The sequence below is a fragment of the Sminthopsis crassicaudata genome, chromosome 5 (genome assembly GCF_048593235.1).
Source record: "Sminthopsis crassicaudata isolate SCR6 chromosome 5, ASM4859323v1, whole genome shotgun sequence".
NCBI classification, from domain to species: Eukaryota; Metazoa; Chordata; class Mammalia; order Dasyuromorphia; family Dasyuridae; genus Sminthopsis; species Sminthopsis crassicaudata.
The window spans coordinates 91,693,244-91,720,283 of NC_133621.1; the positions used below are offsets into that span (position 1 = coordinate 91,693,244).

At 52.9% G+C, this 27,040-nt stretch overlaps 2 protein-coding genes across 3 annotated transcripts in view; one reads left to right on the forward strand and one right to left on the reverse strand.

The window, feature by feature from the left end:
- Positions 1-9,405, reverse strand: part of LOC141542885 (SCO-spondin-like) — an 83,996-nt gene extending 74,591 nt beyond the window's left edge. Inside the window, exons 1-17 of the mRNA XM_074267569.1 lie at positions 9,143-9,405; positions 8,602-8,775; positions 7,924-8,006; positions 7,386-7,556; positions 6,920-7,164; positions 6,369-6,471; positions 5,594-5,752; positions 5,344-5,423; positions 4,776-4,928; positions 3,975-4,137; positions 3,408-3,648; positions 2,686-2,830; positions 2,429-2,546; positions 2,075-2,250; positions 1,161-1,391; positions 886-1,051; positions 412-646 (exon numbers count right to left, since the gene is read on the reverse strand). Of these exons, the coding sequence (XP_074123670.1) occupies positions 412-646; positions 886-1,051; positions 1,161-1,391; positions 2,075-2,250; positions 2,429-2,546; positions 2,686-2,830; positions 3,408-3,648; positions 3,975-4,137; positions 4,776-4,928; positions 5,344-5,423; positions 5,594-5,752; positions 6,369-6,471; positions 6,920-7,164; positions 7,386-7,556; positions 7,924-8,006; positions 8,602-8,775; positions 9,143-9,333 (2,834 nt within the window). The 5' untranslated portion in view covers positions 9,334-9,405. The remainder of the gene's footprint in view (positions 1-411; positions 647-885; positions 1,052-1,160; positions 1,392-2,074; positions 2,251-2,428; positions 2,547-2,685; positions 2,831-3,407; positions 3,649-3,974; positions 4,138-4,775; positions 4,929-5,343; positions 5,424-5,593; positions 5,753-6,368; positions 6,472-6,919; positions 7,165-7,385; positions 7,557-7,923; positions 8,007-8,601; positions 8,776-9,142) is intronic.
- A 6,482-nt stretch (positions 9,406-15,887) lies between these two features.
- ZNF467 (zinc finger protein 467) lies at positions 15,888-26,822 on the forward strand. 2 transcript variants are annotated; one of them, XM_074267570.1, is made up of 4 exons: positions 15,888-16,920; positions 20,382-20,486; positions 21,104-21,217; positions 24,638-26,822. In XM_074267570.1, exons 1-4 carry the CDS (start codon positions 16,797-16,799, stop codon positions 26,188-26,190), a joined length of 1,896 nt encoding a protein of 631 aa, XP_074123671.1. In that variant the 5' UTR covers positions 15,888-16,796; the 3' UTR covers positions 26,191-26,822. The 2 variants fall into 2 exon arrangements, with proteins under 2 accessions (XP_074123671.1, XP_074123672.1); XM_074267571.1 differs by lacking the exon at positions 15,888-16,920 and adding an exon at positions 19,620-19,710.
- The last annotated feature ends 218 nt before the right edge of the window (positions 26,823-27,040 follow it).

The window sequence follows — 27,040 nt, forward strand, 5'->3', positions numbered from 1 at the left end:
AACTGCCCTGTGTGCAGTAAAAGAGCTACTGTAACCTTCCCTACTTAACCAAAGCCAGAACTGAGACTGGGCATGGATAAGTCATTTGTCCAAGAGGAAGCAGCTCCGCAAGTGGCCAAGCGGTGGCTCTGAATCCCTTGTTCCTTGGACCACACCGTCCTGCCCCCAAATAGCCCCAATCCTGAGCTTTTTCAGCCACCACAATCTCACTAACCCATGAGCACACACTTGTAGCCTTCCCCGCGGTGATCCACGGATCGGATCTCTCATCCTGGAGCCTTAAACTTTGATCCCACAAATCTGGCCCGGTCTGCAAAGAGGACTGTGCCCCTTCTGTCTCCTATAATGCATCCTGAAGGCCTCCCTCACCAGACCCCTCCCTCACCCTGGCCCTCGAGACCCAGTTCTCACCAGCGACTGCACCCCTGTGAGGTGACGCTGCCCGGGGGGTGAGACCGGCCTCCCAGCCGGCAGGGACACAGGCCGGGGGGCACGCACTGGCTCTCGTGATCCCACAGCAGGCCGGAGGGACAGTTGCAACCCGCCACGCAGCCCACTAATGCCCCGCAGGCCTCCGGTTCTCCACATCTCTGGCCGCACGCTGGGGCGCATTCCCGGTACTCTTGGCCAGCTGGACACACAACAGCTGAGGGGGGATACGGACGCAGGTCAGAAGTGGGATCGCCAAGAGCTGGGCCCTCAAAAGCCTCTTCTCCAAGTGGGGAGAATCTTTGGAGACGAAGGAAGGGCCGAGCTCACTGTGGAGACTAATGAGCAGGATCAGCTCTGCACTGAGGAGAAGGGCTGGGAGCTGGGGGGGGGGGGGTGGCCTGAAGAGTGGGGGGTGGCCCAAAGAGTGGGGGGATGGGCAGGAGCAGAACTCACGGCACAAAGTATGGCTCCTCCAGGGGCTCGGCACCCCCTCCCGGGCACAGCGGCGGGCATAGGCCGAGAGCACAGGACACAGGCAATCGTGGCCCGGGGCACAGCCACACACTGCTGAGAGGCACCGCAGCTGGTAGGGCTCCTGCTCCACCAGCCCGTGACATGGCTGAGAATGAGGGGGTAGAGGAGTGAGGGGCTCCTTCCCTCCAGACCAGGGAGCTTCCCCCCAATGCTGGTGACCCTCTCCACAGCAAGGGTCCCAGTGCTTGGGATACCTGGAAAGCTGGGCCCTGCAGAATGGCACAGGCGGCTTCTGCGTAGAGACGGCGCTGAGCATGGGTGCTGCAGGGGTTAGGCGGGACAACAGGAGCCCCCACCCGGCAGGCCCCCTCCCCACTCAGCTGAAACTTGCTGGCAAAGGCCCCGATGCTGGACTCCACGTCTCCAGCAGGGGTCAGGAAATCGTCCTGCTGGTTCCAAGTGAAGGTTCCACACATCCCCCTTACCTGGGACCACCAGTAGGAAGAGGCACATCAGGGGAAACCCCTCCATCCCTCCTCCCCTGCCCCAGAAACCCCCGCCCTCAGGACACAGCGTTTCCAAGTAGGAAGAGATCAGAAACCTTCTCATGGAGCTCAAAACTGAATGAAGGTCCCTCTGCCACCCCCCTACAAAGTGACCACTTCCACTTAAAATGCCCCCCTCAGTGGGAAAACCCATGGCACTCAGTCAGTTCTGAGTATTAGGGGGCTTTCCTTAGGTCGAGCCAAACTCTGCTCCTTCTCACCCCCACCCGCCATCCCTAGCTCCCCCACACCGGGCCAATACAACAGCTTAGATTCTCTTTGACATGAGTCCTTGGGAAGGAATCCTGGACTGGAAAGCGAATTTGAACCTTGACTCTGCCACTTAGTACTGCGCCACCTGGGACAAGCATCTCATCTCTGTGCCTTCTTCATTTATAAAATAGGGAACTTGGAAGAGACGACCTTGAACCCCTATGACTCTCGTCCCTATCTTATCCAGATAAATATTCCCAGTTCTCCCCTCGTGTATCAATCCCCAGGGCCTCCTTATTCTGGTTGCTCTCTCCTCACCCGTTCCTGTCTGTCAAAGCCCCCCAAATGTCCTGTCTCCTCCATGGGAGCCCGGCCTCCCCCCAGGGCCTTGCCCCCTCACCCAGACATACCCGGTGGGCATAGAGCGGATCCAAGGTAATGTAGGCAGCAGGTTCCTGTAGGCCCCAGAGGAGCCAGACCCCGGGTCCGTGAAGCCACAGAAAGGTGGAGGAAGCGTGATGAACACTAAGACCCCCGGGCCCAGCCCAAGGTAATGCTACCTCTTGCCCACCTACCAGCACTGCCCCTGGGGACAAAGAGAGCGTTGGGAGGGGGGGAGAGGGGAGCAGAGACAACATAGAGGGGAATGGGGGAGGGCATGAGGGGGGATGGGGCAGGAGAGAAGGGAGAGACTAGGGAAAGTGAGGCAGGATGTAAGGGAAATGTTCTGGAGATGGAACTAGGGTTTCAGAGCTGGCGGGCACCTGAGTCCCGGAGCTGCACGTGGACTTCCCCCAGGGTGGCAGAGATGGCACGCAGGCAATTCCCAGCCTCACAGACCCCGTGCTCTAATACCATCAGCAGCTGCTCCTTCGAATAGTCCTAAGACAGAAAAAGTCGCGGATAGATCCACGGTCCTGTCAGGTCTGTGCCCACCCACCCATCCCAATGTGGGCAGCCGGCTCTCATAGTGAAACGCTTCCACCGTCAGCTGGAGAAGGGCCACCCCTCCCATGCCCACCTGCACCAAGGTGTAGCGGCAGCCTCCAGTGCCCTGGAAGAAGAAACTTCGCCCATCGAAGGTGATGTAGTGCCCGTCCCCGCCCACTGCACATTCTGCCGGGCATGGCTTCTGGGAACAATGCCAGCGGCCCTCCTGGCACACGCTGAGGCAGGGAAAGAAGATAGATCAACAACCATATTCCAGAGAAGGTAGGAGCGGAGCAGGGTGAGCCCCTTGCCATCCCTGCCTTCCTGCATCTGAGCAGATGGAGCACCGGATCTAGAGTCAGAAATACCCAAGTTCAAATCCTTTCTCAGAGGTTTCCCAGCTCTCTAACTCTGGGCAAGTCCCTTAACCTCTCTCAACCTCAGTTTTCTTATCTGTAAAATGGGGATAATAAGAGCACCTACCTCAGAGGGTTGTTGTGAGATTCAGGGAGTATCATTTATATAATGTGCTTTACAAACTTTAAAAGACAGTTAACCTTTGTGATTATTATTTAAAGTTAAAGTTCTTATCGTAAGTCACTGGGCAAGTTTGGGGTTTCCATGGGGACATCAGAGGTCTCTCCAGAGACACCCCAAAGCAGAATGTGAGGGGGCGGGTGAGGATCTGGGCGACAAGGCAGAGGGGGAATGCCGGATTGGGTGGAAGCAGAAGTCAGAAGTCCAAGGGAAGAGATGAAGGACTGGCCAGGCCCTTGCCCTGAACACTGGGCAGGGGAAGCGCCAGGCCCTCACCATGGGTTGCACAGCTGGTACACCACACTGCCTGGGGAATAGCGCCGGCCGTGGTGGTAGCAGGGGCAGCGAGTGGCGGGGACACAGAGGTGGCCGTCCCTGTACAGTCCCGGCGGGCACTCACAGCCGCTCACGCAGCCCCCTCGACACCGCCCCTCCTCCGGCTCACCCACCGCCCCACAGCTGGGCGGGCAGGACGACACACAGTCCGAGTAGAGCTGTCCCCCCGGGCAAAGGCGCTCTGTGGAAGCAGTTTAACCCGATGCAAGGTGGTGCAATGGCACCTCCCCCTCCCCAAAGCGGGCACAGTCTCAGGGCCAGAGGCAGTGCTGGGAAGTGTGCTGGTGTCCAGATGGGAACGGTGGGGACGGCCATGCTGCATGGGGGTCCAAGGACACAAAGGGTCCGCTGGGATCTAACAATGAGCGCCCTGTGGGGCAGGGCCCACGCAGGCCTCCTGACACTCCCGGGGGTAGTCAGGGCCCACTGCCCGGCCCAGTGATGTTGGGGATGAGGAAGGTGGAGAGAGGGATGGGCTGGGTGGCAAAGGAAGAGTCAGAACTGTACCACAGAAGCCAGGCTTGCGCCAAAGGATGAAGAAGTCATGCTGGGCACAGACCCGGGCATAGCTGGCGAACGTGGTGCATACCGCCTCCCGCCTCCCCGCCGGCCTACCCCCTGCCGTGCAGTAGGCAAAGAGGCAGGCTTCATGAAACCCGCTGGGGGGGACCTGCGGGAGAAAGAGCAACAAGCCCACCAGCCTGTGGCTGTGCCCTCGCCCTCCAGGCCGATGCCCACTCCCCCATTCACAGAACCATGTGTTATCAGAGGTAATAATGGTTAGTCGGAAACTCCAGCCTGGAGGCACGGCCCCCCCCACGGCCACAAGGCACAGCCTGCTGAGAAGTCAGGGCTCTCCCTCCCAGCCGAGCCTCTCCCTGCTTTTGTTTGATTGTTTCCCATAGAAGTGCACATGTATTAAGTGCTGCACACCTTGCAGAGAAGAAGAGTGCTGCATTCACCGACTCCTTCAAATTAGAGGGGAATCCTGCCCCACACTCAGGGGGAACATGGATCTTGGGCAGAAAAGAGCAGGGGTGCAAGGATCCTCGCCAGCAAACTGGGTCGGGGGGCGGCTAGCCCGGCTCCCAGGGAAGGAAGGAGGGGATGTGGGGGGCAGTGTGCCGGAGTCGTGAGGAGGTTCTAGACCCTGATGAACTAAGGGGCCCTGAGCGGGTCAACCAAGCTCTCTGAGACTGCAGTTTCTATCTGTAAAAGGGGGAATGACCGTGCTAATTATAACTGTGGTCATGATGGCACGCCCTTTAGCCTCCAGACTCTACCTGCTGCTCCCCCTGGGCCACGCACCTGGACATGGCACTCTCTGAAGGGACCCTCCAGCAGCTGGTGACACACGTCTTGCGCCTCAGCCTGCAGCACCCCCGCCCCTGCCCCTGCCTCTGTGATTCCAGCGGGGTCCTCGCAGCTTTGGGATGCTTCCACTGCATCCACACACCCAGGCTGGGGAAGAGAGGAGGGTCTGTGGACCAGGGCAGAGGGGGCCTAGGAACACCATCCTCCCCCGGGCCAGAGCTTCTCTCCATAGGAGATGAGAAAACAGAGAGCTAGGGAAGGAGCAGCTGCCAACGACTCCAGGAGCAGGCCCGCATCTGAACCTCCAGTCAGCTAGCCGGCTGTTCCAGGGGCCGGTCACTCTTGCTGAGCCGGCCTGGTGCAGGGACCTGTGCTGGAGCACTCTGTGGATGCAGTGCCAGGAGGCAAAACCTGCTACTGGTGCCACAGTGGGGCTGGGGGCAGAAGATCATGTCATAGTTCTGGGCAGCAAGAGGAGGAGGAAGCGGGTTCTGGAGAAAAGGGGGTCCAAAGGGCTGGACTAAAGGCCCGGGGGAGTGGGAGGAGGGGTGGAGAGACTCACCTCCGAGCGAGGGGACTTCCAGGAATTGCCAAAAGTAGCAGCTAACACGGCTTGTTTCCCATCAGGCTCCAGAAAATCATCTGCAGGAGTTTGAGGGGGAGCCCTCAGCCTCCAGGTCCTCTGCATCTCTCCCTTCCGGTTCCCTTTCCAACCCACCCTCCCTGCCCACTCTCCCTGACCACCTCCCTGACCATCTCCCTGACCACCCTCCCACACACACACAAACTCATTCTGTCCCTGAAACCCTTACCCTCAGGCTGGCCATTATAGAGCCCACAGAGACCCCTGGTCCGTCCCTGCAGTTCATGGTCGGTGGTGAGTGAGACAGAACCAGCCCTGTCCGTCCTCACCGCCACGCCCAAACCACCAGACAGGACCAGCCAGTCTCCCCGCCACTGCAGGCTCAGCCCTGGACGAGGAGAGACAAAGGGAGAGGGGTGCTTAACTGCCTCCTCCTCGTCTCCATTCCCAGCTCTGCAAGGGCGAATTTAGGGGACGAGAGGCAGGAGAGAAGTGTTTCTTTCTCTTACAGAGAACATACTTTGCTTGTAGCTCCGGGATGGTGAAAGGGACATTGCCACTAACTAGAAGCCATTGGTCGAGTCATTTAAACTCTGCAGGGAGGAGATTAGACTTTGGGGTCCTTTCCATTGCTAATGGTCTATGACTCCTCTTAACACTTCTCCATCTGCTGTCCCAGTATCTCTCCACAACATCCCTCTGACATGGGCAGAATAAGCATTATTATCTCCATTTAACAGCAGAGGGACCTGAGGTTCAGAGAACATACTATTTATTTACTTATTTTTGCCTAAGGTCACACAGTGAGTGTAGAAAAAGCCAAGGCCCCTCAGGCCCAACACAGCAGACTCCCACCTGTGGTCAGAGAAAAGGTGAGAGGAAGCACGTGAGCCCTTGGTTTCCCCATCCCTCAGTTTCCCAGGAGGTAGCCGTGCCCTCACGGGGCAGATGAGAGCTCTCACAAGAGATTCATCTCCTTCTCCTTCCAGAGGAAGAGCACTCACCGTGCCGCAGGAGCGGCTCCCCCTCCAGCACTGGTGCTCCATTTACTGAGACATTGGATTCCTGGATCAGCACCTCATCCTGTCCCATCAGAACCTGGACAGTCTTGGAGCAAGAGGAGGGAAAGAATAGAAAGCCATCATTCAACATTTAATAATGATAGTAGCATTTATATAGGGCTTACTACATACAAGCACTGTGTAAAGAACTTTACAAATGTTTCATTTGTTCCTTAATAATAACCCTGAGAGATAGGTATTATTATCATTCCCATTTTACAAAGGAGGAAACTGAGGCAGAGGTTAAGTGACCTGCTCAATGTCACACAAATTATCAAAGGTTGAGACGGGATTTAAATTCAGATCTCCCGACTTCGGGTCTGGAACTCTGTCCTCCTAGCTACCCCAAGGAGGGTGAGACCAGGGGGGGAGAGTCATGTTTTAATAATTAAGAGGTGAGAGAGCAGTCTCACTTGGGTAATGGTGGTTATTGGCAGGCATTTCCTCCGACTGTGTCCTGACCCACCCCTAGCTTTGACTCTCTGGCCCCTCACCGGCTGGCAGTAATCAGCTCGAGGGCAATGCTGGCCAGGAGTGAGGTAAACAGCCCAGGTGGCGTCTGTGTCCCCAGCAAGGAGGTAGGTGCAGCGGCCCAGGAAATGGTAGTGATGCCCGTCAAAGGTCTGGTAGTGGAAGCCCGACCACGTGGTACAGGTGGCTGAGAGGCCCTGGAGCTGGCTCCGGAGATGGCCCACTGCCCCAGGCAAGGGCTGCAGGAGTGCTGGGGACATATAGTTACCTGGAGAAAATCATCCCCATTGAGCGAAGGGGTGGGAGGACGGAGAGCAAGGGTGTGGGCAGCATCTGCTGCAGTGGGGGGGGGGGGGGAACAGAAACTGGGGCTGTGCCTTCTATGGGCTAGAAACAGACAATGTAAGGCTGGCATCCTGGGGACTGGGCACTGGGAAAACTGGAGGGCTTATGAGCTTGCCCGAGATGGGGGTGGGATGGGGTTCTCACCTGTCAAAGGCCAAGAAGAACAGCTAAAGCAACGTTCTGAGCTGTCATTCCACCAGCTGTGCCCCCAGGGCTGGGCACAGCACTCCTCCAAGCTGCCTGCTGAGGCATTCAATAAATCTGGCCCTACTTGGCACTGCCATGTGGCAAAACAGCGATCCTTGGTGCCGGCACCTGCAAAGGAAATTGTGGCTGAAAGGGAAGGCACCTGATGCAGGAATAACTGGGCAGGGGTGGCACTTGGGAGACAGGGCTTGGCTGGGACTTGGCCGGCCACCTAGGCCCCCACACCCACTCTGACAGAACCCACTCTCGCCCCCCAACTCTCCTGATACTTCTTTCTGACACGGGGCCCCTTTCAGCTCTGATTCTTGGTACAGATATCACACAAATTATAAAAGACTGGATTTAAATTCAGGTCTCCCAACTTCACTCTGTCCTCCCAGCTGCCCCCAAGGAGAGTGAGACCAGGGGGAAAAAAGTCATAGGTGAGAAAGCAATCTCAGTTGGGTAATGGTGGGGACTGACAGCTATCTCTCACCTAGAGTGCAGCGGGGCCCTCTCCATCCTGGACAACAGGCCCTCACAGTCCGGTTCCACACCACTGGCCGGACATCAGCTGGTCTGGAACATGCAGGGTCAGGAGGGTTAATGTAGCATTCCGTGTTCCTCAGGCCCATGGGGAAGGAGGGCTCATAATGTCATACAAGTGGTACTAGAAGGGGTGCTTCTTGGGAGTAGGCCCCCTCATCACATCCAGAACCCCCCTCTCCTTCCAACCTTTCCCACAGACCACTGCCTAGTCACACTCAGCCCACTTCTCTCATCCTCAGGCATCTCCTACCACCTAGTTGTGCATATGTAGAAAGAAGGAAAGCTTGAAGCTGATGAAAGATAGTAAAGACAAATGGACAGAGGTCTGTCTCTGTGAATGCATCTATCTCTCTGTCTCTCTCTCTCTCCCTTTCTCAGTCTTTCTTCCCTCTCCTTTGTCTCTTTCTGCAACTTTCTCTGTGTGTCTCTCTTTCTGTCTCTGTCCCTCTCCCTTTCCTATCTCTTTTCTCTCATCCATGCTCCTTGAGCCCACTTATTCTCCCCTACCTCAGCCACACCACCCCATGCTCACACCCTCACATCTTTCCTCCTGCCCTGAGATCTACTGCCTGCATCCCCCCAGTCCCCATTGTCTAGGCCCAATTTCCTCCCTTTCTCTCCTCACTTGTAAATTGGGCAGAGAGCAGGAGTTGGGGAGTTTGTGGGCTTGCTCCTGGCCAGGTCCAGCTGCCAACCCTGGTGAATATAATGGTAGAGATGGCTGCAGGGCACCAGGTCCTCTTGTCGAGGGGTCACCACCTCCTCTGCCCGGACAGTTTCTGTCTGATGGCACCATCTCCTGTCCAGGAAACAGGAGAGGAATAGTTGCTACTATAGGACCCCCAAGAATTTCCACCCACAATCCCCTCTGGCACCTTAGAAGTTTGCTCAAATTAGGGGGGAAGGGGGTGCAGAAGGTATAAGGAATGCCAGGAACAAAAAAAAAAGAAATCTGGTTTTCTGAGAGGTCATGGGACCCCTCAGAGATGTCAAGAACTGAAATAATAAGCCGATTCCTCCAAAGTTGGTAGGGAACTGACATATCTAACCCCAACCTACATGGGGGCAGGAAGTCAGAGTAAAAGAAAATATGGAAGAAAAACACTGACTTTCAGCTTTCAAGATTAGGCCCAAGTCCTGAGTGGCCGTGGGAGCAAAACTCTTACCCATCAGTCCAGGACCAAATGGCCCAAAAACAGAGCAGGATTGGGAGCAGCATGGTATCTGCTCTTCCTGAGACCACCTGCAGAAGACAGGGAGGTTTATGGAGGGAAAGAGACCCTGAAAACTGCTGCATAGCTAAGTGGATACAGCAACAGGCCTTATCTTCCATTCTCAGGACCACCGCCCACCACATGCTCTGAAATTCCAGTATGACTGTCTGTCTGAATGCTCAGGCGGGCAAAGTTCTCAGCCTGTCCTGTCTTCCACATCACTCACCAGTCTTCCTTTCCAGGCAGGTTAGAAAGCATCAGATCCCTCATCTAAGGAAGCCTTTATTCTGCTCTCAGCCACGCCTCCAGTGCAACATCTGAGCGGTCCCAGATTGGACCTGACCCCTTGATATCACCAGGGGCTAGCAATGACAATTCATCCTGGAAACCATCTGTTTTTCTACCTCCCGGTGTTTGCCTGTGTGTGTGTGTGTGTGTGTGTGTGTGTGTGTGAGAGAGAGAGAGAGACAGAGAGAGAGAGAGAGAGAGAGAGAGAGAGAGAGAGAGAGAGAGAGAGAGAGAGAGACAGAGAGAGAGAGAGAGAGAGAGAGACAGAGACAGAGAGAGACAGAGACAGAGAGAGAGACAGAGAGACAGAGAGAGAGACAGAGAGACAGACAGACAGAGACAGACAGAGACAGACAGACAGAGAGAGAGAGACAGAGAGAGAGAGAGAGAGACAGAGAGAGAGAGAGAGAGACAGAGAGACAGAGAGAGAGAGACAGAGAGAGAGAGAGAGAGACAGACAGACAGACAGAGAGAGAGACAGAGAGAGAGAGAGAGACAGAGAGAGACAGAGAGACAGAGAGACAGAGAGAGAGACAGAGACAGACAGAGAGAGAGAGAGAGAGAGAGAGAGAGAGAGAGAGAGAGAGAGAGAGAGAGAGAGAGAGATTCAGAGACAGAGACACAGACAGACACAGAGACAAGAGTCAGACAGAGAGAGGGAAAGAAAGAGAAAGAGAGAGAGAGACTGAAAAATATGTATTAAACTACATAAAGGGGGCAACTGGTTGCTGTAGTGGATAGAGCACCAGCCCTGAAGTCAGCAGGACTTGAGTTCAAAGGTGACCTCAGACACTTAACACTTAACACTTCCTTGATGTGTGATCCTGGGCAAAGTCACTTAACCCCAAATGCCTCAGCAAAAAAACCAAAAAACTACATAAAGGCATAGACATCTCAACAGTATGAAATCCAAATTATCTTTTTCTAATAAAAAAAAATCATCCTGCTAGGCTTTGGGTTTTTTTTCATATTGCTGAGTTTGGCTGTTTTAATAAAGAAGTTTCTTAGAAATTGGGTGGTGGTGTTAAACATCCAGGCCATCTTCCCCACTTCCTGTATTCTCCCCACTTTTTCCAGACCCCCCAAAAGAGAGCACCTTCTGCACTTGCATGTGTGTATGAGAAGGGGAGAGAGAGGAATTGGATGGGAGCCCTAACGTGCTCCTCCGTCTCTGACTGTGTGCGAGTGTACATGTGTGGGAGTGTGTACGTATGATTCTTTCTCCAGGTATCCCCAAGCGGCCCTTTGCCTCCCTGGCTCTCTCAGAGAGAGTGCCAACAGAAGCTGGGACGTTTCAGAGTTTACCATTGGCACTAGGTCAGGAATAGCAGAGGAGGAGAGAGACAAGTCAGGCCTAGAGAAATGGGGGGCTCATTAAGAAGGGCCTCCTGATCTGGAGGGAGCATCCTAGTTCCAGCTGAGATGAGCCGGATGGGATGATCCGAAGATCCGGGTTGGGAAGGGGCAAGACCCGGAGATCCGTCCTGCCTGAATCCTAGTTACCAGTCACCCCCTAGTGAATGCCAAAGGCCAGAAGGTGGCCTTGGACTTAAAACTCAACCTCTGGCCTCCCCCCTCCGCTCCTCCGAAGCCTGAGGCAGCAGCCCAAGAATTCTCCACAATCTCCTGCCCAGTAACAAAGAGGCCTGAATGGAGCACAGCCAGGCCAGTGGCCAGGCTGGTTCTGGTGCTAGAGGAGAGAAGGGAGGGGAGCAGGGGGAGGGGAATGAAACCAGCATCCTGTCTCTAGAGACATCAATCCAAGGGGTTGCTTAGGACCAGCCAGGCTGCAGGAACCCCACAGGAGGCCCTAAGAACAATTCCGGACTAGGTCTCCAAAGCACATATTGCTAGTCCTATATGCACTTTCCTAATTAGATATGGATAAGCTCTGAGTGGATGTGTTTGTGTCTGTCTGTCTCACTGTCCCTCTGTTTTTCTCTTTCTCTCATAGATACACAGACACCTCTGGTCAAAGGGAATAAGTAGCTGGACATTGTAGCTTACTGTTTAAAAAAAAAAAAAAAACCAGTAAACAGTATTTGGAGTCGACCTAGGTTTGCCTCTCACGTCTGCTGCTTCTAGTGACTAGCTTTGGGTGACCTTAGAAAAGTCACTGAAATTCTACATCTCATTTTCTTCATCTGTTTTATAAAACTGGAGGGGGGAAGGAGTTTGACCTTCTTTGTTATCTTCAACTCTGAAGTCCTTCTGGCACTAAATCTTAGGAGACAACTTTCCAACTACCTTCTTTTAGTCAAGAAACCACAATCCAGGGCCTGTCTGTCTGTCTCTGTCTCTTTTTCTCCCTGTCTCTGTGTCTGTCTCTATGTGTCTCTCTCTCTCTCTCTTCCTCTCTCTCTGTCTCTGTCTCTATCTCCCTCACACACACACACATACTCACTTCCAAGTTGTCTCTTACACTTTCACTCAGTCACCAGAGTCATCCCTAGGGTATGATGAGCAAGCAGAGCAGTGATTTAAAAAGGCAACAATTAAGGGAGAAGACAATAGTTCCACCTGTTGTCTTTTAAAGACCTAAGTCTCTGGTTCAACCCTTCAATTCAATAAACATTTCTTTGACACCTGTTATAAGTGGGACACTAAGCTGGGAGCTAGGGATACAAAGGTAGAAAATGACTTGGCTCCTGTCTTCAAGGGGTTTATAATTTATTCACAAGAAATGAACATTTCTAAGAATGATGAACAACAAAATGTGATAGATATACAATGAGGAGCTCCAGAAGAAGTGCTCTGAGGTGTGTAGAGCCCCAGGCCTGAAGTCAGGAAAATCTGAGTTCAAATGCAGCCTCAACTATATAATCTTCAGCAAGCCATAATCCCTGTCCCTCAGTTTCCTCAACTGTAAAATGATGATAATGATAGTTCTCAGGGTTGTTGTAAGGATCAAATGAGAAATAATGCTTTTAAAGTGTTTTGGCACAGAACCTGGCACAGAGTAGGTACTTAATAAAGGCTGGTTTTCTAAAAAGAAAATTTTCCTTGTAAGAAATTTGAGGAGAGATAATACTTTCCCTGAGGAAAAGCCCTTCAGGAGCTGAGCTGGGTTTTGAGAGAAGGGATTTCAATCAGTGGAGACTGGAAGGAAACACATTTCATGTCAGTTTGAGCCTGTATGGGCCCAAGCAAATTGGAAAAAGAGTCAAGTTTGGCTGGGAAACTAAGAGCAAAAAGCAGAATATTGTGAAATATAACCAGAAACAAATGGATCATAAGGTCTTCGATTTAAAGCTGGAAAAGGTCTGAAAATCATTTAGTTCAGTTCCTTCATTTTAAATATGAAGAAAAAGAAATTTAGAAAAGTTAGATGACTTGACCATGATCACACAAGCAATAAATAGCAGAGTTGAGATCTCACATTCATGGCCTTTGAACTCTAATCTGTACTTCCATTGTACTATTCTGACTTAGATTGGGGCCATATTGTATTGGGTCTTGAATGACAAGTTAAGGAATTTGTCTTCATTATCAAATGAAATAATATTTGTAAAAGGCTTACCACAGCGCCTGGCACATAGTAGGCACATAATAATCATTCCCTTCCCCTTCATAGGCTACAGTCACTTAAGTTTTTGAGTAGGGGGATAGGCCTGAGCAGATACAGGCATTTGAAATGTTTAGACTGCTGTGTAAAAAGATAGATCAGAGAAGAAAGGGAGGGAGCTCAGTCCAGTTCATGTGAAAGACCAAGAGGGCCTGATTGGCGCTGGCCAAGTGAGAGAAAGGTGGGAGACTGATTGTTTTTATTTATTCTTCCTTCCAGAAGAGGACCAGGACATCAGGGAGGTCATACCATGGCATGCAAGTGAATTGGATTAAAGTGAAGGAGGGACTAGTGCAAGGACACCTGTTCCACTTTCTTCTCCAGAGCCATCTGGGCCTAATGGCCAGATACAGATCAGGAAATGGCTCTGCACACAGTAGGAGACCTGGGCCTTGTAACAGGTCTGTTTGACTCAGGCAACACCAGACAGGAAAGGATTTCGGAGAGGTATCTCCAAGACAGAAACAAAGTGCTTACTTCACAATATTCCAATGGGGGGCCACCAGGTAGATGGTGGGAAGTACGTGGGGCAGACATACATTAAGTAAAGCAGACTTTGAATCAAAAAGCTTGGGCACTGTAGCTCTACCTCTTACTAACAGTATTTCCCTCTGGGCAAAGTCATTTCATCTTAGAGTCCTCCCATGTCTGACGAAGGGGTTAGAATAGATGGCCTCTACAGAGCTCCCTTGTGGTTGTAACTTTGTGGATTTTTTTAAGCCAGATCATCCTACACACAGCTGCTAATGTGATTTTCCTAAAGCGCAGGTCTGACCAGGTCACCTTACTACTCGATAATCTCTGGTGGCAGCCTATTCCCACTACCCTATAAACTCCTTCAGCATTAAAAGCCCTTCAAACCAGGCCCTTCCCTCTCTTTCTAGTCTTCCTACACATCAGTTGAACTTCAGTTCAAGTTCCATATTTTACATGAAAATTACTGCTCTCTCTGACTCTTCCCCCAACTGCTAGAGTACTGCCTAAGTGTTCTTTTTGTATATAGTTTGTATCCCCCTTAAAATGTAGGTTGCTTGAGTGCAGGGTTACCTTGTATCCTCAGCTTAGAATAATAGCTGGCCCACAGTAGGCCATGAATAAATTCATGTTGACTGGGATTTATTGGTGTCTCGGGTGGAAACTCCTTCCATTAACAATGATCAGAAACTCATCTACAAGTTTCAGTCCTGGAGAATTACCTGGAAGCCCTGAGAAGTTGAGGCAGCTAAGTGGGTAGAGTGGATATCGTGCTGGTACTGGAGCTAAGTCACCTTCCCAAGTTCAAAACTAGCCTCAGACACTCTGGGACTCTGGACAAGGCCCTCCCCCTGTTTGCCTCAGTTTCCTTATCTGAAAAACGAACTGGAAAAGGACATTGCAAGCCACTCCAGGATCTGCCACAGAAACCCCAAATTCAGTCATGAAAATCAGGACTTAAGTAACTTGCCCACAGTCACCCAGCCCAGCATGAGGAGAAGGCACGTGTTTAAAGGCTGACCCCTTACTCTAAAAACCATGGCGCCCCTCTGTGATGTACTGTGCCCATTTTAGAGACCGGCCAAAGAAGACAGAGTTTAAGTGCTTGTAGGTGACCAAGCAGCTAACATAGAGGAGCTGGGACCCAAACTGAGGCCTTTCACTTTTGATCCACTGCACCATTACCCAGCTTCGGATGATACATCCATGTAAAATCCGCCCACTAAAGGGCCCTGCCTTACCAAGAGACTTAAAATAGAGACTGCTCCTCCCTCTTCCACACCCTCCCCTCACTGGGCTCCTTCCTCCCCTCTCAGGTTGCTGGGATGTAACTTCTTCAAGATTACCCTCGATGTTCGTTTGACCCTGATTTCACCTTATAAACACGGAGGGGGCGGGGTATGAGTGGAGTGAGGGTGACTGGCCCCCCACAGCCACCTGCCCCGCTGCTCCCATTCACTTCGGCATTTTCCAATGGCCGGTTTTGGCCCGGAACCTGGCCAAGGACAGAACGCTGGGGGGAAATTTTGCTCCCGGAACCATCCATTGGGAAGAGTAGCCCAGGGACGGGAGCTCCGGGCACCCGGAGAGGAGAGACCCAGCTGGGGGAGGGGGACACTGGGAAGGTTGGAGGGACGCATTTCTGGCACAGGCCGCTGAGCAGCTGGAGACAAACTTAAAAGCGCCAACCTGCAACACAGGTAGATCCCGACCCAGCCCAGCCCTGCGGCTGGAGAGAGGCGGGGAGGCTGCGAGAGCGAACGTCCAGGCTCTCACTCAGGCCGGGGGACGTGCTAGCCCCACAGAGGTTTAGTTTCCTCGCTGGGGTGCGCCACACAATCCCTCACCTCCCTACTCTAAAGTTAGCCCGACCTAAGGCCCCCACACCCCCATTCCCTGCTCAGACTCCTTTCCAGCCCGGCTAGGGAGCCCCGCCCCCATCCCCTCCCCTAAATGCCCTCCCAGCCCCACCTCCCTGTACACACACACACACACACACACACACACACACACACACCCCTCCCCCTGTCCCGAACCCCGCCCCCAACCCTCTTCCTGACCAGCTAGTGGACTGGGCAGGCTGGGGGGTGGCGTGTCGAGAAGACCTCAGTTACCCGAAGTGGTCAGGTGCCCCCTCCCCGCCCACTTCTCTCCCAGGGCCTCGTGGTTCCTGCGGCCAGTGAACATCCCTCTGGGAACTGAGAGAGGGGTGGGGAAGATGGGAGGATGAGACCGGAGGCGGTGGAGGGTCCCGTCAGAGGGAGGGCTGTTAGTGCCAGACCGGGCAGAGGGCACTGACCAGGGCAGGCGGAGCCAGCTGGGAGAAAGGGGAGCCTAAGCTCCCAGATAGACACAGGACAGACCAGTAAACGCGCACACACACACGTACACACACACACCACACACATACACCCGTACACACACACACACCCCACACAAAAGCACGGGCACCGCTAGGGAAGGACAGACATACACACACATTCAATCACTCTCCCCAGAACAGTCCGCCTCCCTCCCTCCAAGCTTCTAACAGTGCCCTCTCACATCCCCTTTCCCCCGTCCGACTGATCCTCCCTTCCCTTCCCTTCCCTTCTCGTCTCTTCCCTTCCCTTCTCTTCCCTTCCCTTTCCTTCCCTTCCCTTCCCTTCCCTTTCCTTCCCTTCCCTCCCCTCCTCCTACTCCCCCTCTAGGGGCCTTCCACCTTTTGCCCTGGCTCCTCCCTCTATGGCTCCCTAGCGCCCCTCCCTTCTAGTCCCCCATGCCCTTCCTCCCCAGCTCTCCTCCTTCCCTCCCCCTTTTCTTTCCCTCCTCCTTTCTCCCCTCCTCCCTTCTCCCCCTCTTCCCTTTTCTCTCCCCCTCCCATCTCCTCCCCCCCCATCCCTTTTCTCTCACTTACCATCGCCCATTCTAGGTCCTCTTATTACCTCTCCCCCAATAATTCCCTTCCCCGTCTAGGTCTTCCATGCCCCTTACACCCCATCCCTAACCCCCTGCCCCTCCCCTTGGAGTGCCTAACCCTCTTTTCCTTCCTCTTCAGGCTCTAAGCCTCTGCCCCCCTTCTCCCTCCCCATCTCTCCGGTTTGCCCCTCCCCTCCCCTTCAAGTCCCTAACCCCCTGCCCCTTCCCTTTAACTCTCTAACACCCCCCCCCCCGCCACTCCCCTCCCCTCCTTGGACTTCTTTTCCTCCCCCTCCTTCTCGCTTCTTCCCCTCCCTCTTCGCTGTGACTCTCCCTCTCCCGTCTCGGGGAAGTTTCAGAGCCATCAGTCTGTCCGTCTGTATGTCCGTCGGTGGGTCCGCAGCAGAGCTGCAGGCAGCGGGCGCCATTGTGCGCGGAGCGGAGGGGAGCGGGGAACCCCGGACGCCTGGGTCCGGGGAACGTCTGCTCGCGGCTGTCCCGCCAGGTAAGGAAAGAGGCAGTGCAACGGGCGACTCGGTCCGCCTTCCCCCCCCACTAGACACACACGCACAACACACACTCACACACACACGCACGCACATACTGATGACAGCTCCCGGGAGTGGGGGCTGCTTGAAGTGGGGGTGGGGGACGGGTTTCTAACAGGGAGGAGGAAGGGTGTCAGGGAAGTGGGTGTCTGAGGAAGAAGGGCAAAGAATGGGAGAGAAGGAAGGTGGGGACCGGGATCTTAGCAGAGGGTGACGGTGGGCAGGGGTCTGAGGAAGGAAAGGAAGTAGGAGCAGGGATCCGAGGAAAGAGAGAAGGGAGAAGGGGATCAGAGAAGAGAGGAAGGGGGAGGGAATACGAGAAGAGGGGAGGGGGATGGAATGGGGGGAGAGGTCTGAGGTGGGAGGGGCAAGGGATTAACGATTGAAAGAGATAGGGGGTGAAGGAGAAAGAGAAAAGGGGATCTAAGGTGGGGGGAGGACAGGAGACCGAAAGGGAAGGGTTTATCTACGGGGAGGGGGAGAGAATCAAGGGTGTCCAGGGGGAGGGGCGGGGAATTGGGGGAAAGAGAGGGAAGGGTGTCCCCTGGGGGAGAGGCAAGGAATAGAGGTGTGTCAGAGAAGAGGAAGAGTGTGGGGGAAGGGAGAAGAAAAGGTATTGAGGGGTGGGGGCAAGGAAAAAAATAGGAGACTTGAGAGGAGGAGAAAGGGGGAAAGAATCTGGGGGCAGGGTCTTTTAAGGTAGAGGGTGGGGTTGGCATTTGGGGGAGAGAAGAGGGAGTTTGGGAGTCGAGGGGGAGGGCGGAGGGATCTGGAGAGAGGGGGTGGAAGGGTGGGGTCTCAAGAGAGGAAGCAGAGGTTCTAAAAGAGAAAAAAAAAAAAAAAGAGGGTGTCCATAGGGGAGGGGGAAGCCAGAAGTCGGAGGGAAGCTGTGGAAGAGGGAGGGCACGTTTCTAGAGAGATTGGGTAGAGGCTAGGTAAGAAGGGGAGAGGAAAGAGGTAAATCTGGTTTGGGGAAAGGAGGAAGAGAAAACCAGAAGGAAAAAAAGTGAAGGAGACCCAAAGAAAGGAAAGGGTGGGGCAGGGGGGCATATATATAAAGGGGACTGGAAAGGGAGAAAGCAGAAATCCCCCAAGGTTAGAACAAACGAAGAAAACTGGAGGGTGCAGGGAGTGAGCAGGAAGGAAGGGGGAGGGGAAGAGCTTGTCTCTGGGAGGAGGTGGGGAAGGGAAGAGTGAGTATGTGATAGGAAGGGGTAGGGGAGGTAGGGGGGCAGGAAGGGGAAGGGGCGAAATAGAGGGAGAGAGCTGAGAGGGGGAGGGGAGAAAGAAAAAAGGGAGGAGGAAGAAAGAAGAGAGGAAGAAGGACTGAGGGGGAAGGGAGAGGAAAGGAAGAGAAATCAAGAGAGGGAAGGAGGAGAAGAAAGGGGGAGGGGAGCAGGAGAGTGTAGATTGAGAGGTGGGGAGACAGAAGAGTAAAAGAAAGGGAGGAAGAAGAAGGGGGAAGGGGATGAGGAGGAAGGAAAAAGGGAAGGGGAGAGGAAGAGATGGAGGGGGAGGGGAGAAAGAAGGCAGTTCAATATAAACTGATTGAGAGAGGGAGAGGGAGAGGGAGAGAGAAAAGAGAGCGGAGATAGGGGATGGGGACCAGAAGGGGAAGGGGAAGGGAAAGGCAGGCTTGGGAAGGTGGGGGAGGGGAGTGAGTATTGCCACCAGAGACAGGGAAAAAAAAGGGAGAGGGTCAGGGGGAGGAGGAGGGAGCCAGAAGGGGTGGTGGAGGCCAGGAGGGGTGGAGGAGGCTGGGGAGGAGCAGGAAGGGGAGGGGAGAGGGAAGAGCAGAGGGGGGCCCACTAGGGGTAGGCCAGGCCAGCCCATCAGCCAGTCAGCCAGCCAGCCGGCAGGCAGGCAAGCAAGCAGGCAGGCAGCCTGAGAGGAGGGGCAGAGGGAGGAGGAGCTGGGGGGAGCCAGCCAGATTCGGGAGAAGGGAGGGAGGGAGGGCGAAAAGAAGGGAGGGAGAGAGTGTGAGCAGGAAAGGGGGGAGGCGGGGAGGGGCAGAGGAAAGGCAGCCAGAGAGATTAGAGAAGGGGGAGGGGAGCCTACCCCAAGGGGGAGGGAAGGGGGGAGGGATTGCCGAGAGAAGGGAAGGGGGAGGGGAAATGAGCCAGCCGAGCTGGGGAGGGGGAGGAAGGAAAAGAAAGGGGAGGGGAATATTCACTGCCACTGGGGAAGCAGCCTGGGGAGGAGGAGGGGCAGAGGGTCCTTTGGTTTTGGGGTTGGGGCTGAATCGTAGGGTTTGGACTGTGAAAGGAAGCTAGAGCCATCTCGCACGTCCCGTGAAGACCCTACTGGAAGACTATGAGGGAGGGATCCACCCCTCCCTCAATTGTGGTTACCCCTCCCCCCACGGCCACTTGCCCAATAGGACCCAAGAGCTCCCCCCTCCCTCCCACTAGGCTCCTATTTCACTAGCTCCCAGTGACAGCTGGTAGGGAGCCTGAGCTCCCCATCTCCTCAGCATACTACACACACACACACACACACACACACACACACACTCACTCTCTCTCTCTCTCTCTCTCTCTCTCTCTCTCTCTCTCTCTCTCTCTCTCTCCCTCTCCCTCTCCCTCTCCCTCTCTCTCTCTCTCCCTCTCCCTCTCCCTCTCCCTCTCCCTCTCCCTCTCCCTCTCCCTCTCCCTCTTCCTCTCCCTCTCCCTCTTCCTCTCCCTCTCCCTCTCCTCTGTCTCTCTCCCTCTAGGTCCTGAAGAATTTCATCTCACCTGGGATTGGAGGTGGAGTGGGGTGGGGGAGAAGCCGGGCAGAGACCACCAGAAGGGTCTAGAGGGGGGCACATCCTAGCAGAGTCCCAGGGACCCTCGGGGAATCCCTTTGGCTCTGGGCCTCAGTTTCCCCAACTGTCAGCCAGAAAGAACTCCCTTTCTACTGAGATCAGTTAGTGTCCGTGAAGGTGTGGGAGGAAGCCTAGTACTCGGAGAGCTGGGTGATGCTGCCGGCCTGAGGGCAGGGAGATCTGGGAAGTCCTCTGAGTGCCTAACTCCCCAGCACTGACTGCAGCTGTAGCCCCAGGCAAAGGGGTAGGGACACCTGGGAACTAGGAAGGAAGGTCCCTTCCAGGGACCCTATCTGCAGCACTCACCATACACTTACTGGCCCCCTGCGGTGTATTAAGCACTGGGGGGACCGTGTGTTTGCCCGGATATACCCAGAACTCTACAGTATTGCGACATAACTGCTTTCTGTAGTGCCCCCTTCCCCCACAGAGGAGTAAACACATCTAGGCTTGTCCTGATGGAGGAAAGGAGAGAGAAGGGAATGGATCAGGAAGGGAGGGAAGGAAAGAGGAGGGGCTCACTGCTGCAGCCCAGAGACCTGCCAGGCAAGGCACAGCAGGGACTTGGGGTAGGGGAGACAGAACTGATGTCTATTCATCTGCCTGTGACAGGTCAGCCAGAGATGGCCCCACAAATTGAGCCAGGGGACAGGCCTCATGATGCCCAGGAACAGACAGGCCCTCCAGGGGGAGAAGGGCCCCCAGGTGCATACTCAGGTAAGAAGAGCTGGGGCAAGAAGGATAGGGCAGAGGGAGGAAGGGAAGCAAGTGGGAGTGGGAATGAAGAGTGGGTCAGGGAACATTGATTCTGCCTTAGAACTGGCTCTCCAGGGATTCTTGCAGTCCCACAGCCCTCCCTTACCTGGCCTCCACTTAATTCCTAATGAACCCCCTACTCTCACTTCTGGAAACCAGTGGTTTCCACCTAGATTTCACCTAGATCTGGTCACAGACCGGGCTGAGATCTATTGCATGCCATCCTATGAAAAGCCTTGGCTGGATTGGAACTTGTGATCCAGTGGAAAGGGCACTGGATTGGATGGGGGTCAAAAGAACTGGGTTTGAGGCCTGCTTTCCAACCTAGCAGTCACTTGTCCCTTCTGGGCCTCAGACAAATTTCCTCATCAGTAAAATGATGGTATTGGACCAGGACTTTAAGATCCCTTCCAGTTCTAGTCTATGAATCTATGCTCTTTGTCCTTGACGTTGCCCCAGCTATGAAATTAGGGCGGGGGAGGGGAGAGGGCAAAAGCTCCTACCCTAGTTCCATGCTTTGGTCACTGCAGAGCCACACAATTAGTCTCTTTAATAAAATCAGACCTGTCTTCTTCCAGGGACCTTGATTCCCAAACCTGAAGATGTTTTCCAAAATGAACAAGGGGAAGAACAAAGCACTGCAGAACAAGGAGGTGGACTCCAAAAAACAGAGCCTGAGGGCTCCTGCCCAGGTGAGCTGAGACCCTGTCCCTTCTTTTTAGTAACTCGGAGCTAAATGAACCCTCCTCCCTCTACACATATTTAAATCTCTCTCCAAGAAAAATCACCGAAATTCCACTGCCTTAGAAAATAGTAAATAAAGGGCATTGACTCTAAAGAAAAAAAGTAAGTAAACCCCAATGTTCCCCTAGGGTCCCTCAGATCTTCCTTCCCAGTGAAAATCTTCCTCTTTTCCTCTCTCAGTGCTTCATTCGATGACCTACTCTCCAAGAGCTTACAATCTAGTTGGGTGGAAAGAGTGTAAATTACTGAGATGACAGCATGAGTGCCAGATGCCAAAGAAAATAAATATGACAGGAATTCCAGTTGATGCCACTGAGCTTGTTTTTCAGTACTATTTTTCATTATACACTTGTTGACTATTTATTGCTAAGGCTCTCCACTCAGTGTGATCTCATGACCCTCATTTCTCTGTGCCCAGATGAGATCCCTACACACACACACACACACACACACACACACACACACACACACACAGTCAGTCTGTCAGCAGCTGTCATTGGTCCCTAACTCTCATTCCTCAAGGCCAGTCATTCGCTAAGCCCTTTATTCACATCCATTCCCTTTTCTCCCTTCCCACTAGTATCCCCCTTCTGTCTTATCTGCCTGATGTCTGCTTTCATCCAACAAAGCTACAGCTGCCAAGTACAGGGCCAGGCTGAGTGCCATACTCAGTAATGTGGGGGATCCATGAGGAGCAGCAGACACCATCTTTGCCCTCCAGAAGTTTGAAATGTAGTCTGAGTGAAAAGATAGAGATACAGAAAAAGTTAATGCAAGTCAACAGCATGCTAAATGACACACAAAATATATAGGATGGGATTACAGAGGGAGATTATTTTCAATGTAATAGGAAGTTATTAAGTGTTTTTGAATAAATACATGACATAATTAAAAACAGCCCTTTTAAGAAGAGTAATTCAGCACTTCTTTTGTGGGATAAATAGTCTATACATGCAACAATGAATTCAATTCACTAGCTATTTAGAAAAGGGAATAAGCTTTTATATAGCTTCTACTGTGTGCCAGATTACAAATGTTATCTAATTTGATCCTCACAAGGTTGCAAGGTGGTTGTTATTATGATCCCCATTTAAATAAGAGAAACTGTGGCATTAGATAACAAATGTTATCTAATTTGATCCTCACTAGGTTGCAAGGTGGTTGCTGTTATGATCCTCATTTAAAAAAGAGAAACTGAGGCAGGTTTTAAGTGATTTGCTTAGGGTCATACAGCCGTTAAGTATCTCAAGGAAGATTTGAATCCAGTTTTTACCGTCTTCAGGTCTAGTACTGTAGACTTCAACATCTAATTGCCTTTAGTAAGTGTCTACTCTATGCAAAGCACTGTTTGAAGAATGGGAATACAGAGATCAAACTCAAAAAAAAAAACAAAACAGTAATTGTTTAATCTAGATAAGTATAATGATTCAATAGAGATTGAATAGTACTTAGACTTCAAATTTGACTTTAAGGTTTGAGAAGCACTTTATATTTGTTGCAACAACCCAGATGATGAAACAAAATCATAAAGTAAGTGATTTGCCCAAGCCATACACACAGCATTAGAAGCTGGTTTCAAATCCAGATCTCTTCTGCCTCCTAGGCTAGCAAAACTATTGTACCAGGAGATATGAGAAAAAGAGCTCCAGAAATATTTACAGAGACTGAGAGCCTTAATAGCTGAGGAGATCATAAAAGGCTTCCTGGAGTAAGTACCACCTCAGTTGAGTTTGAAGATGAAGGTTCTGAAAGGCTGATGATAAAATGTTTAGGCTTTCACTAGGACAGTAGCAGCAGGAATAGGAAGGACAAAGAGTAAGTTGAAGTAATACTCATTATAGCTCTTACTATGTGGCATTTTTATACATTATAAATTAAAAATAATAACAGCTACTAAGTACTTTATGATTTTTATTTCATTTGATCCTTGTGACAACCCTGGAACATAGGTGCTGTTATTATCCCCATTTTGCAGTTAAGGAAACAATGCAAACAGAGATTAGTAGCTTGCTCAGGGTCACACAATGTGTCTAAAGCTGTTTTGAATTAAGGCCTGATGCTTTTTCTATTTCGCCAGCTAGATATCCCCAAAATCAACATGACATAATGACACAAAGAAACAGAGAAAAGTAGAATTCAGATCCAATGTTTCAAGCCTGAATAAGTGATAGAAAGATGATGCCTTTTGTAAAAATAAAAAAAAAAATAATTATTTGCAAAAATAAAAGGGAACCAACCATCAGAGGTTGAGCAGGTTTTTCAGTAAAGATGAATTTGAAGAAAGGACAGGTCATAACAGGTGGAAATGTCAGGAAGGCAATAGAAGCACAATGATGTAGTGTCAGGGTGCCAAGAGAGAAGAGTTCCAAGAAGGGGAGGTTATCAATGTCAGATGCTACAGATAGTTCAAGGGAATGAAGTCTAAAAAAAAGGATGCTGGATTTGTCGATGACATCATGGGTAATTGTAGAGAGAATAGCTTAATTAGACAGGGTAAGGAAGATAGAATGGGGTGGAGTTTGAGGAGAAACTAGTGATGAAGAAGTAGAAGCACATTGTATATACAAATCTGGGAAAATCTGTCTATTGCCTACATTTACATAGCCAGTAAGTATCAGAACACTTAGGAATCTGGGTCTTCCTGAGTCCAAATTCTGCTCTTAGGACTTGAAAAGGACCTTAGAAATCACTTAATCAAGTAGTATCTAACAGCAGGGCCACAAACACATTAGGGAAGGGATGTGAAATATACTATACATATACATATACATACAATCTCATCAAATGGCTCAGTATGATCAATAAGCAATCATATCTTCTATGGATAAAATGTCTTGTACACGCCTTGTTCTTTCCTAAGTGTACATAGATTTTGTTGTGATTAATTAAATGCAAATTCATTCAAAAGCAAAACAAAAGTCTGTCATCAGAACTCCGATCAGACTCCTCTTGCTCCCACAGTGAGGAGATACTTTGAAGCAGTGACTAGAATGTGCATCCCAGAGTCAGGAAAACCTGAGTTCAAATGTGATTCAGACATTTACTTGTGACCCTGGGCAAGTCACTTAATCTGTCTTTCAGTCTCTTCCATGTTAAAATGGAGATCATTTTAAATAGCTCCTATGCTCACAGGATGGTTGTGAAGATCAATTGAGGCAAAAGTAGTGCTGGTGAACCAAAGGTGAGGAATGAGGTTGTCACCGGTTGTCAAAATCAATGGTCAGTTAAAACTCGGTACAAGAAATGGCTCGGTGAGCTGGGGGTAGGAAATGAGAACAATGTAAAAAGAAAATCGATAAAACCTTCAAAAAGAAAGAAAAGTCTGTCTGAAAGTCTCAATACCATTCCTTGTCTTCTTGTTTTTCTAGAAGACTGGATGATCCGAAAGGTGAAGGTGGAGGATGAGGACCCGGGGGAGGAAGAGGAGGTTGCATGGCCCCAGCACCTTCCCCAGTTACTTCCGAGCGGCCCCTTCCTGCCGGCCGACCTCGGACCTCTGGCGGCCGTGGCCACGGCCTGTAAGCTGGAGCCTGGCGCCCCGGGGCCTCTGAGCGGGCTGGCTCTGGCATCCTGGCCCCAGGTCCTGGAGAAACCCTACGGCTGCGGCGAGTGCGAGCGGCGCTTCCGGGACCAGCTGACCCTTCGGCTGCACCAGAGGCTGCACCGGGGCGAGGGGCCGTGTGCCTGCCCGGACTGCGGCCGCAGCTTCTCGCAGCGCACCCACCTGCTGGCCCACCTGCGCAGCCACCGGGGCGAGCGCCCCTTTCCGTGCCCGGAATGCGGGAAGCGCTTCAGCAAGAAGGCTCACCTGACCCGCCATCTCCGCACGCATACCGGGGAGAGGCCCTACCCGTGCGAGGAGTGCGGGAAGCGCTTCAGCCAGAAGATCCACCTGGGCTCCCACCAGAAAACGCACACCGGAGAGAGGCCCTTCCCCTGCGCCGAGTGCGAAAAGCGTTTTCGCAAGAAAACGCATCTGATCCGTCACCAGCGCATCCACACGGGCGAGCGGCCGTACCAGTGCACCGAATGCGGCCGCAGTTTCACGCACAAGCAGCACCTCGTGCGCCACCGGCGCGTGCACGCAGCGGGCCCTGCCCCGCCGCCACCCCCGCAGCCGCCGGGTGCCGACCCCCTGGGCCAGGACGCGTCCGCAGACCCCTCGGGACCCAAGGCCTTCGCCTGCGCAGACTGCGGGAAGGACTTCGGCTGGAAGAAGAACCTGGCCTCGCACCAGCGGGTGCACCGCGGGAGCCGCCCCTTCGGGTTCTCGGAGCGCGCGCGGGGCCAGGGGGAGCGGCGCCCGGCCGGAGCCGCGGCGGCGGCCCACGCAGCCGTCAAGGCCTTCGCCTGCACTCACTGCGGGAAAAGCTTCAGCCAGCGCCCGGGGCTGGTGGCGCACCAGCGGACCCACGCCGGCGAGCGGCCCTTCCGCTGTCCAGACTGCGGGCGCGGCTTCTCCCACGGGCAGCACCTGACCAGGCACCGGCGCGTGCACACGGGAGAACGGCCCTTCGCCTGCACACAGTGCGGCCGTCGCTTCGGCTCCCGGCCCAATCTCGCCGCCCACACCAAGGTGCACAGCGGCGCCCGGCCCTTCGCCTGCGCCCAGTGCGGTCGGGGCTTCAGCCGCAAGTCACATCTGGGCCGCCATCAGGCAGTCCACACCGGGAGCCGCCCCCACGCCTGCACCGTCTGCTCGCGCTGCTTCAGTTCTAAGACCAATCTGATCCGCCATCAGGCAGTCCACACCGGCTCCCGCCCCTTCCCCTGCTCGCAGTGCGGCAAGAGCTTCAGCCGCAAAACCCATCTGGCCCGGCACCAGCGCACCCACGGCGAGATCGCGCATCTGGACCCCAGCCTGTCAAGCCCAGTCTGGCCTGTCCCCACAGTGCCCGCCGCGACCCCACTCTTCCTCTAAATGGAACAGAGCGCTATCCCTCCCCGCCGGGTCTCTCTGTCCAGCTCCTCTGCACCCTCTCTCGCCTAACTGCGGGTCAGACCCCTTGTGGTTTTTATCGCCATTTCCCTTCACTATGACTGCTCTTCTTTGCTCATCGGCTCCTGTTCTGGCTCCCTCCTTTGCCTCTTTGCCCTTGGGTTTTTCTCTATTTCTTCTCTGTTCTCTCCAGCAGGCGCCCTTCACCCCGCCACTCCTCCCTTCTCTCCCGACCTGCCGGATGCTGGAAAGCTTGGAGAACTCCCCGTCTGAGGGAGGATGACCGAGAGACTCGCTATGGGATTCGGGCCTGCCTCTGTAAAGTGAGGGGGTTAGACTGAATGAACTACCTGCAATGGGACCTGCAATGTGGAGCTTTGAATGTTGAGGGACTGAAGTGAGGTAACTGACCAAAGGAAAACAGAGGGCCACACTGAAACACATGGGAAGACTACCCTACGGGGAAGGAACGACTCCCTTCTAGCTGCTCTTCCATACCTTCTTCACTATCCTTCTGTAGGACTCTCCACTCCTCCTCAAATGATGGCTGTTCCAAGAAGAGGGGAGCATAGTCACCTGTGTATTTGATGTGTTATTAAAGAGAAAATCTGAAAGCTTGAGGGCTCTGAGATTGGTGGGTGCTGGGGCTGCCTTGGCTGCCTTGTCTAGTCAAAGGATAAGGGAAGCTGAGGCTCCTTGCTAGCTAGCTTCCTTGGGTTTCTCCTGACCTACTCTGTGAGACTTCAAGTTCTCAGATGATAGTTTTCTCACAAAACACTGAATCAAACCGATTAGACAGTCCCCCTCATTTACCACAGCATTTACTCTATTT

Coding starts and splice junctions, on each gene's coding strand:
- ZNF467 (XM_074267570.1), top strand. CDS start 16,797: ATGTCCGTCGGTGGGTCCGCAGCAGAGCTGCAGGCAGCGGGCGCCATT. Junction 20,487..21,103: donor GCCCCCAGGTGCATACTCAG/GTAAGAAGAGCT, acceptor GTCTTCTTCCAG/GGACCTTGATTCCCAAACCT. Junction 21,218..24,637: donor GCCTGAGGGCTCCTGCCCAG/GTGAGCTGAGAC, acceptor TTGTTTTTCTAG/AAGACTGGATGATCCGAAAG.